Source organism: Wolffia australiana, chromosome 15 (assembly GCF_029677425.1).
Source record: "Wolffia australiana isolate 7733 chromosome 15, ASM2967742v1".
NCBI classification, from domain to species: domain Eukaryota; kingdom Viridiplantae; phylum Streptophyta; class Magnoliopsida; order Alismatales; family Araceae; genus Wolffia; species Wolffia australiana.
This window is the reverse complement of record NC_135849.1, coordinates 2,157,034-2,168,359: the sequence shown is the minus strand read 5'-3', so window position 1 is coordinate 2,168,359 and position 11,326 is coordinate 2,157,034. Positions and strand designations below refer to the sequence as shown.

The 11,326-nt window shown below is 37.1% G+C and overlaps 1 protein-coding gene across 1 annotated transcript; it reads right to left on the bottom strand.

The window, feature by feature from the left end:
* Positions 1–6,713: 6,713 nt before the first annotated feature.
* On the bottom strand, positions 6,714–9,447 carry LOC144713162 (wax ester synthase/diacylglycerol acyltransferase 3-like). Its single transcript, XM_078587666.1, has 7 exons — positions 9,201–9,447; positions 8,021–8,635; positions 7,871–7,940; positions 7,712–7,767; positions 7,254–7,466; positions 6,983–7,120; positions 6,714–6,902 (listed from the first exon to the last, which is right to left on the bottom strand). Exons 1-7 carry the CDS (start codon positions 9,369–9,371, stop codon positions 6,768–6,770), a joined length of 1,398 nt encoding a protein of 465 aa, XP_078443792.1. The 5' UTR covers positions 9,372–9,447; the 3' UTR covers positions 6,714–6,767.
* Positions 9,448–11,326: the final 1,879 nt, after the last annotated feature.

Genomic DNA, 11,326 nt, shown 5'->3' with positions numbered 1-11,326 from the left:
TCAAGCTCTATATAAAAAAAATTAATTCAGGCATAAATATCTGAACTAGGAAGATAACTCCTCGTTTGACTTTAATTAGAAAGTAATTTCTGACCACTATTTTTAAGCAACAAAATTTAACCTGGTTATCTTTATGTCATACAAATTACAAGCCCTACATTGGTGATTTGGTTGATTGACCTGATGGCCAATCAGATTACAGTCTAATTCTGCGAATAATTCTACTATAAACTTTAATCTGATCACCTTCTAACTTTTATTGAAAGTTTTATTATACCTGACTGAATTTATCAGCGTATAATTGGATTTGATCTGAATTCTAGCCTGATCTGCTTATAGTCAATTTCCACGCAGAAACCAAATCCAAAAAAATAATTGACTATAAAAATAATTGACTTCCTAGTATATATAAACTGTAATAAAAAAATTAATTTCAGGCGGTAAGGTTTACCTGTTGATTCCTAATCAAAATCATATTTTGATTTATGTCTCTGACCATACCCGCTTATCCTAAAAGATAAATATAATTATATGAAAACTCTAATGAGATTCAATTTTTTATAAAGACTACAGCATGAAAAAACTCGAAGTATTATAGGAAATATATCGACATATAATTTTATTCTGAAAAACTCCAATTTTTTAGAAACCTGAGTTTTTTAAGATTAAATTTACGATTATAAGTCTAGATTGGTCGGAGTGTGCATTTAATCAGACGTTTACTATTTAGTACAGTCTATTTTCATAAAAATGGCTATCATAAGTGTAAAAAAATAGCCTAAATTAGACTTTGATGAAATTCCTCTTTACCAAAACTACAACCTAATTAGAGATAATGTATCTCTAACATAGATTTTTTAGAACATTTATGTTCTAGGTTTAGTCAAAAATGAACTTTTCCTCAGAGATGGACCTTAATAATAGTATTATTCTGACTGGACTATGACTTAATTCATTCATAGTTTTCAGTAGAAAATATAGCCTAATTTGATTGTGACTTTTATTATTGATGAAACGTGAGCAGCAAAGAACTATGGTTAGAATCACCATCAAGTGAATAAGTGAATCTTATTTATCATTTACCTTTTCCTGATCACATTTGATTTCTGATTAGAAACTTCTATCATCAAAACTCTATTCTAGTTATATTGCTTTCTGGTCTGAGTATTTTTCTGTGAAAATATCTGGTGTGTTCTTTGGTAAGCCTGATTACATTAGGAGTGTCACAAAATAAACGTAAAAAATTATATTAATGCTTTTAAATTTGAAAATATATGTCATTTCTTTTGCGCAACGCTATCAAAACCATTGGTAATGAACACACAAATTTCTAGGAAAAGATGTATTTAATCTAAACTAAAAAATAAATGTTTTAATGGTTTTGAGATTTTATAAATTTAGTTAATGAAAATTGTTTAGAAAAAAAAATCACCAAGGAATCCTCTAATATTATTTGCTTTAGTGATAACGATACTTCCACTTCTTTATGTCTAGCTCATCCTTGTTGATATGATGTCCCAGAACTATCTTCTCCTCCATGAAGTAGGACTTTCCCCGAATGAAGCCATGAATTTTCTATGCAAATCTGTAAAATATTTTCAAGATTCATTACCAATTGGGTAAAAAGGGTCCCATATATAAAAAATAGTTTAGAATTTAAAATGATCACCCTCAAAATCATAGAGAGTGCACAGGGCATGGCTTAACTAGAGTAGGTATTTTTAAAAACATATGTACTAATTATGCATGTAAATTAATTTAATCTTGATTATTTTCATGGAATTAACCGGGTCAAAATAATAGAAATTATGCAATAAGAACCTCTTAAGATTTGGGACAGTGAATGGTAAGGGATATCTCATTTCCTACAATCACTACGCAGTATATGAATTTTTAATTTGCATCTAGTAACTCCTATTATTTGTGGCTAAATGAATTGGAGTCACTTTTTGACTGTCCAAAATAGTATAAATGCATATCTCATTTCGTCATTTGATAATTGCTTTTTTAGCCACCACCAACATACAAAGGTTAAAATGCCTCTAAGCTTTCTTCCTTAACTTAGATTTTCCATAAAGTAAAAGCTATCCTCACAAATATTTGTTCCAATCCCCCTAACATTGTCATGAAACCACCTGTGAGAATCTTTGAATGATCATAAGACAACATGTTAAACAATTCCTTTTGGCAAAGAAGGGACGAAATGATTACCTGAAAATAATTTACATTTCCATTAAAGACACACTAAAGAGAATAAGAAAGTATTGTAATTATAACCTGAGGAAAGTATTACATTTGGCGGTTACAACATATTATTTTCATATTTTGATCTCCATAACTGCATGTATCAACGTTAAAACTATCTGCGTCTACTAAACCAACAATACTCATGTCATCACATAAATATGTAAGGTATTTCATTCTTCTGAAAATAGGTAATTATGTTGTTTCTATCTGAATCTTCTGCAATAATGCAGCCTTCATAATCTGAGCTTGGCTTCAATGTGGAACGGAATGGCCTTCAATATGATGAGTGCATGAATCAAATTTCAAGTTATATTTATCAGTAACTATGAAATTAACAGAAATTTTGCGCTTATAGGTTACTTCCTGAGATTTATCAGATATTTTAAATTCAAAAACAATAGGCTCTGAATCCCCTAATTTAAATTTAACACTGTGATATTTGGGCAATAAATTTACACTACCTTAGAATACAAAATATATGGACTCAAATTCATTCTGCCTATTTCACAATTAGTTACACAAGGTACAAAGTATCTCTTGTTTCCAGAGATTTTATTCCACAAATTAAGATACCACCTCTCGGATGTGTCCTATTTTAATCTGTGTAGAGATATGTAAAATTTAAACAATAGGAATATATAACTTTAATGGCATGCACCAAAATAATAGTGATAAGTTATTTTTTTAATAAGTTTACTAGATTCTTACCTTTCAATATTCCATTGGACTATTTTTTAGCCACTAAGATAAATGTTAAACTAATCGATTTTAACACTATGTATTCAGATCTTTCATTTTTTGTCTATCATTCTCGAAACAGTCCTTGCATGCCAATGTTTTAAGGATTAAGTGGATCAATTATGCATTTTTAATGAAATTTTAAAATTTATTTGCGTTCAACTCAAATGTTTAGATACTTTTATGCCTTGAATTTTCCCATCAATACATATGAAGTATTCAGAAATATGTATGCAAGTTTATTATTTTTCAAATCAAAGACATCCAGAACCTTCAGAAAACCTTCGACTAATCGTGTTTCCCTAATAGATTATGTTTTGAATGACACTGACCGCACTATTTTCCAGAGGAAAAATTAAAATTCAGGTAAATGAAGGTTTCAATAATATGATGGTTGAAACCATGGGAAATAAAAGCTAAGGAGACTTTTCTTAATTTTGATATCATAGATAACCATAAGGTTCAGAAAATTTTATGCTAAATGTAACTCAGTCAATGTATGTGTTGAGCATATTATATGACCCGCAAACAAAATGAAAATGGGGTTAATTTGGTAAGTCACATACATGTCTAAAAATACACAGCTCATTCAGCATGGACCTTGACATTGATATGGCCTTCTGAAGTTGTAGAAGGCAATGTTGATACATCCCCCCCTTCTACATGGAAACATGATGAGTGCAGAATACCATCCAGGTATATTTGGGATCATGGAAAGAAAAATACCTCCTTTTCCAAATTCCAGTTTTAATGTTTCCAATATGGGACAATTTGCAGACTCGTTTCCAGGCAATGACTTTTAACATAAATTCCATTCTTGGCCCTCAAATTTAGTGCCTAAATGATGCTTTAAGAGCTGGTGTAGTTTTTTTATCTTAATAATGCTAATGTCCAAATAATTTTTTAAAAATTAAGTAACAAAACCGAAAAATCATATTCCCATATCATCATTATTGGAGTAATATAGCCTTCTAGAAGGCTATGTTTGGTATTAAATACATTCTCTAGTTGTTCGATATTTTCTTATATATGGATAGCAGGATCTGGCAGGTGTCACTATCCATAGGGTTGCAAGCTCTATCTTAACTGTAAATATCATCTGTTGTGACAATATCTAGTACAAGATTGGATATTGAGATCTGGTATATGGGTTTGGGATGTTGGAGCATTTGAAGCTCTATTTTGGTATTAACAGTCTGTCAGCATTTAATTTTTCTTGGAAATATTTCATGGCATTCCATTGGTCAATGTTCAAATCACAGACAAATCTGGCATGGGTTCTGGAATCTCTTATTGATATCTCATCATAATCCTTGACCACTGCTATGAGACTAGTCCCTAGCTTGTTTTTAGTTCCTTCTCTGAAAAAGAATTGATTATGGGTACCCCTGTGTTTGGATGTTTTTGAAAACTGGTGGAAAACAATTTCCATTGACCCCTTCATAATACATTAGTTATACACCATGGGCTCTAAAATATGTAACAATTTCTTCAGACTTCATATTATCGATATTTGCATTTATGCTCACTACAAACTAAGCATGCTTTGTCCCAAGTCCCCTCAAGAAAGTGAGGATCATAGATTATTCACTAGTTGAGATACTGATTCAGGCGATTCAACAATTGGACTAAAATGTTTTAAATACGTGTCTGTAGTCGTCATACCTTTATTCATACCATCAAAAGTTTTGGTGAAGTTCCATCACTAGTTTAATTCCTTTTGGAGAATGTAATTTCCAATGTTTCTGATACTTCTCTTGAAGATTTGGTTTTCTTATGTAGAGTATGACTAATGCAGTGAGATTCAAATGAAGAAACCAAATAACATGCTGATGGATGTTCCACCAATTCATGCGTTCAAGATTATAGATTATGCTTCCTTGTGAATTCGCAGTACAAACTAGCGTAAATATCTTCTTCTATGAACTTTGTTTGATAGTTGCCCATTGTGAAAGACAGGATGGAGAAGCAAGAGAATAGAACAGAAATTATCTTATTCCACACTCTAAAACATGTACTTGTGGAGTAATTTATAGAGCTCATGTGGGATGCGGAAGCTGTTGAGGGCGTAACAAGAATGTCTCATTACAACGCCTATTTCCATGTCTGAGTTTATTTTATTTCTCTTTTTAATCTATCTTTAAGTGGGGTTTGTGTTCGTTTCCCATTTTAGTATCTTAAATTAATCCTAATTTCTCTATTCATATTTGTTTCTATTTTTCCTTTTTCTTATTCTTGAAGTGGTAAGTGTCCTTATTTAGTTGGTTTCCTGTTAAGTGATTTCTTATTAGTTGAGTTTCCTCTTTCAGTTGGCTCAAATACGCTCTGAGTCCGAAGCCTTCATTTTGACTCAGATGGGCTCTGAGTATCAAGCCTTTTTCAGTCAAGAATCACAACTGTGTGTGACGTGTCTTCAAGACCCATCGTTGATAGTTGTCGCTATTGAGATTTAAGGACACCACTGCTCCTGTCAGAATCACTGCTGGGACTTGTCCTGAATCAATTATAGGAATTTGATAAATTTTTTTCAGACCTCTCGCTTGTTGATGACTCTGATACCATGTAGAGAATTGAGCAGTTTCAAGAAGAACAAGAAGAAGAAATAGGAGAAAGATAGAGAGAAAGATGATGATGATAAGATCATTGTATTCCGCAAGTCATAACTCTGCGCACATGTTAATATTCATATTAAAATATAGTAAGATCATAATGAATACTTTCTATGATTTAATGCTGGACATTATAACGTGTTAAGAAATAAATGGTAAGTCTCTTTTCGAGCGAAGGGTACATATTGAAGAGGAATCAGAAATGCCATCATCGACCAAATGGATAATAAACAACAGTAGATTAGTAAAAAATTAACAATTATCTATACTCATTATGAGATCTAGATGGTTAAGATTTAAATATAGGAAAAAATAGATGGTCAGGATGAAATCTAGAATAGGATTAAATCTAGTGGTTAGGATTAAATCTAGATAGGATTAAATAATGTTCAAAAAAATCTAACGATTAAGATTAAATTTGGAGAGGAATTTATAACCGTTGAGTTATAACTTCCTAAAACTAGCCGTTAATATTACTTACTATGATCTGTAAATACTAACCCATTTGTTCTTCATAAAGTTAAGGAAACTCCAACGATCATTCTAGTACATCAGATCTGGTGTCTCTCTTCTGCCCCTCTCATCTACTACCATTCTTCTTCTTCATTCACTTCTTCCACCTCTGCGGGAACATTTACACGTATTTCTTAATTAGTAGCTAATCGGACATCTAATCCGCATCTCATACCGCCCAGTTTTCGCGAAGATTGGATATCGGGCGATATTATGCACCAGTGCATTAAAGGAGGGCAACGACTATTAATGGGAAGTCCAGCAAATCAATGGGTTGTGCGGTCAAAAAAAGGCTAGAGTGCATTTTCCATCTTTCCCTCGGTAGGGACAGAAGGTATGCCGTGCTACGCAATTAATTCACCCCAAGACACACTGGTGCACTAAGGAGAACCCCACCATTCAACCAAAAATCACACGAGCCACTAAGTATTGTATTCTAATAATTAGAAAAAAACCATTGCTTTTTTCATAACTTTTTTTCCGAATATAAAGTATAGTAAATTGGGACTAAAAACCACTGGTCTGTCTAGGAAAGATGTGGCACCATCTTAAGTGCCTCCCCCGAATCTCAGATTTCCAGAACAGATAATTTGTTGACAGAGATCAGAAGTTCGGTACCTTTTTTTAGTATCATTATCTCAAAACTAATTTTAAAGTTTTTCATCTCGTCATCATTACATGAAGGGAGTCTTTGATGCACTTGCATAGCAGCTTTGGATCGTGAATGAGCTTGGTGGCTGTTAAGAGCTTCACAAACGCTTTCCCGTTGTATGACATCACGCGAACATCAATAGGCTGCAAGAAACAAGCAATGTAATATAGTTAACCAAAGAGAAAAAAGAAAGACCGAGAGCTATTGAGAGTCGAAGGCATACCACATGCAGACCATTTGCCGTGAATCCAACCCTTGTGATTTGATTCTTCCCCATGGCCATGGGATGAGCGGGTCCATTGACATTGGAGAAGAGCAGGCTTACGCCACGGAGCAAATTGCAAGCCAAATCCACATAAACCTGTTTAGTTAATAGGCGAAATCAATCAGCAGAGATATGCAAGTTAGGGAACAAAAAAGGCGTAATAAATAGTGTGTCAACTAATAGAGAAAACACAAGGCAGTTTTTTAGCAAATAAATATGTGGTATATACCTGGGGACCCAAGATGGACTTCATTACTTCACCGCTGCGATGAGTAACGTAGCCTTCAAAGGACATCTTCTTTCTGTCAAGCATTTCTTTAGCCTTCAAGACATAATTTAAAGGGTCTGTGTCTTCTTCTTTGAGATCGATACCGAGCAGGAAGTGCCCAATATTATTTCCCCATTCTATCTCTTTGCCTTCTCTTACGGATTCCACTAGATCCTGAAAGCAAGAATTAATGAGTTGATTCTTCCGATAATAGAGCCTAAGAAATGAATCAACGGATCGAGAAAATTGAATCTTATTCATCTCGTTAAAAAAGCAACTTTTGAGAATCTTAACGCTAAGCATTTCTAGATGTTCACATATGCTAGTAATATTTGAATTTCTTAAACATACAGAAAGAAAAATCGTTTGCTTTTAGAGATGTGGATGTTGAAGTTTGTGATCAGTGCACAAAAGATTACCTTAAACCCTTCTTCTCTCAGGCTGGCAAAGTTCATTGCTGTCAGAAACTCTACATCTGAAGACATTGCAAACGACAGAAGAATGATGCGGTTGTTGAGATGTCCAAGAACTGAAATAATGTGCGCAATTTGCAATGTCAGATGTCATGAAGGCCTTACCGTTTGATATCAAGTTGAAATATTTGGCTACTCCACAAATCGTTATGCCCACAAAGACGTCATTGATGGTCTGCATCATGTCAACAATACAAAAAATAAGAACTCAAACCTCAAAATTTTATATGAACTCGGCAATTTGGGACACCTTACCCCGTTGACTTTCTTCTTAACAGTCTTCATATCCTCCAGCGACAGTGTCAGTGAAGTCAAATTCCGAGGCATCCCTACAGCTTTTGTTTCGCCTGCTATGATCGTTTTATCCTCCTTCAAGCGCATCAAATAAAGAGGCACTACCGCGGCGTATGGAATAGTGTACCATGCCGCCTTCACAGATTTCCAAGCCCGTCTAGTCATTTGCCCAAGTCCTGTTGCCACAGAGATCTTCTCCATAGTTGGCTTCTTCATTTCTCTGATCTCGCTAACTGCAGAGGGCGTTTCTACTGAGTCGAAGGAGGCGAAGAGGGGCGCTATAAGAGAAAGACAGTCTCCAAGCGTATGATGTAGCCGGAGGACCAAAGACCGACGTCGTCGAGGCAGTACGTGCACATCCCATAAAGGAATATCCCTCCTCATCGTTGACGTTAGAACCAACGAGTTGACGAACTGGTCAATCCACGCCTCGTTCTCTTCTTCTTCCTTGACTTTATCGTCGTCCGTTCTCTTTCCCACCTCATCTTCTCCGTCTTCGGGCACAGTGATTACATGTTTGTCGATGTCAATACTCGGAAGCTCCTTCCATCGAGCTTCACCTTTTTCATCGGTTACCTGCGATGGTCTTCGGTATTAGAATGGGACACGTACCTACAATAATTAGAGAAAGAACCAAGCTTACGAATAGGATTAAATGTTTATTGGGAAGCACTTACCAGCTATGAATAAACAGAGATTAGAAATCTCTGATGGCTAGGATTAAACAAAGATGGAACAAACTTAACAAACGGATAATTTTTAACAACCTTTGTCATGTGCGATAAATTATAGACTACAGCTTGTCCAATATATAATCGGATAACTTGTTAAAGATTAACATACTGCCTAAGTGTTAAGAAGGGAAGTGTGGCTCTTGCCAGGTTTGAATACAAAAAAACCTCTATGTGCATCTACGCCATGCTTCACCCTCAGCCCAGTTCATAGATAGATGGGTTTCTTTATGGATAGTCCCGTTTCCTAAAATCAATTTGGATTGAAATTCTAATGGGTTCAACCGATTAATTTATCTTTACAAAGTAGAGAGTCCTATCACTAAGGAAAAATATACGTATAATTGAATTTAAGTAAAAAAATCTTAGGAAAAATCTTAGAATCAACATCCTTGAATTCTAATCATTACCACAAGGGACCGCAGGCGAGGAAAATTCTTGACGAAGCCGGAAGAGAGGAACACTTTCAGTGCAGGGACGTCGATAGGGTCTTGGAAGGAGATGTTGCAATGGATGACATGAGGCAGCTCCGGCTGCAGAAACAGCCACCCTCTCGGCGAAACTGGCTCATCGTACGCCATTTTACCTTCTTCACTTGTTTTCTTCTTTCCCAGTATAAGTTCAGTTTGCAGTCTCCGTCTCTCGTCTAGATCTCTATTTATACGTTTCACTCTCTTCGGAGCGGCCCCCCCCCACTCTCCATGTTGGACGCACCCTTTATTTACTCGGTGGCTGTAACTTACCAATCGCGTACAACAACTTTGGTCACATCTTCAGTGCTGGCCCCCGTAAATTATCGTTGCCGTCTGAACGAGGGCAAGTCAGCTTAAAAAATACAAGCCCGGATAACAAAATTTCATAAACAATACAAGATAGGCCAGTAGACCGACTTAAAGAACTTGCATAGTGGAATTCCGAGTTTTAACTTCAAGGCAGTTTTTGATGTTTTTATTAAACAGGACGGTTGCATCTGAAGCAGAGTTTCCATTTATCAATCGCTTCTGACGCTGTTGTTACTCAATGGTCTCTTATTCAAAGGTAAAATGAGCAGAGATAAGAATGTTATGAAGCTGTGGAAGCAACAGGGAGGCCCTGCACCAGTCTCCTTACACATGATTGCGATGGAGACTAGGTCTTAAATGAATTTACATATGCCTCCGTCCTTATTTCATCCAAAAGCAACTTTAAGCATATTATATATCGAACCGTTGAACCATAAACAGACTGAACTACTCATTGAACGCGTCATAGCAATAAGTTAATGAGAGCGCGTTGGTCTCTTATTCCGGCATCATGAATGAGAGCGCGTTGGGAAAACTTTGTTTTAATTCTCCTCTACAGTACAATTCCTCTTTCCAGATACATAGGTACCTAGAGCAGAAATTTATAATTTCGGAATTCTTAGGTTTTTTTAGCCTCACAAGTCACAAATATAGTGGCGAGGCCAATGAATGTTGGAAATGCTATTAATGTTCTGCCGACTTTGAGGTGTGGAATTTAATTGTGTACTGCCTTCCCTCTTCATTCCGTTGACCCGAGATAGACTGATTAGGGTTAGCTAGGTCTAATGGCTCGGATATCTTGGTCCTATTAGTCTGCACTCAGCAATGAGAAATTGTCGTCGTCGTCGTCGTCTCTCTCCCTCTCTCTCTCCTCTCTCTATCTCTCTCCTCTCTCTCCTCTCTCTATCTCTCTCCTCTCTCTCTCCCTCTCTCTCTCTCTCTCCTCTCTCTCTCCCTCTCTCTCTCCCTCTCTCTCTCCTCTCTCTCCTCTCTCTCTCCCTCTCTCTCTCCTCTCTCTCCTCTCTCTATCTCTCTCCTCTCTCTCTCCCTCTCTCTCTCTCCCTTTCTCTCTCTCTCTCCCCTCTCTCTCCCCCTCTGTCTCCTCTCTCTCCCCTCTCTCTCCCTCCCCTCTCTCTCCCCCCCTCCCCCCCTCTCTCTCTCCTCCCTCTCTCCCTCTCTCTCTCTCTCTCTCCTCTCTCTCCCCCCTCTCTCCTCTCTCTCTCCCCTCTCTCTCCTCTCTCTCTCCTCTCTCTCTCTCCTCTCTCTCCTCTCTCTCCTCTCTCTCCTCTCTCTCCTCTCTCTCCTCTCTCTCTCCTCTCTCTCTCCTCTCTCCTCTCTCTCCTCTCTCTCCCCTCTCTATCCTCTCTCTCTCTCCCCTCTCGCCTCTCTCTCCCCTCTTTCCCTCTCTCTCTCCTCTCTCTCTCCCTCTCTCTCTCCTCTCTCTCCCCTCTTTCCCTCTCTATCCTCTCTCTCTCCCCTCTCGCCTCTCGTTCTCCCCTCTTTCCCTCTCTCTCTCCCCTCTCTCTCCTCTCTCTCTCTCTCTCCTCTCTCTCTCTCTCCCCTCTCCTCTCTCTCTCTCCTCTCTCTCTCTCTCTCCTCTCTCTCCCCTCTCTCTCTCCTCTCTCTCCCCTCTCTCTCCTCTCTCTCCCTTCTCTATCCCCTTTCTCTCTCTCCTCTCTCTCTCTCTTTCTCTTACTCTTTTGTTCTCTTTCTCTCTTTCGTTCTCTACCCCTCTCTCTCTCTTTCTCTCTTCC

Bases quoted from the DNA above. Each gene is read 5' to 3' on its own strand.
- LOC144713162 (XM_078587666.1), bottom strand. From the start codon at position 9,371: ATGGCGTACGATGAGCCAGTTTCGCCGAGAGGGTGGCTGTTTCTGCAG. The intron at 8,636-9,200 runs GTAATGATTAGA...AGACCATCGCAG, and splicing joins CTCGCCTGCGGTCCCTTGTG to GTAACCGATGAAAAAGGTGA. The intron at 7,941-8,020 runs GTAAGGTGTCCC...GACATGATGCAG, and splicing joins TTAAGAAGAAAGTCAACGGG to ACCATCAATGACGTCTTTGT.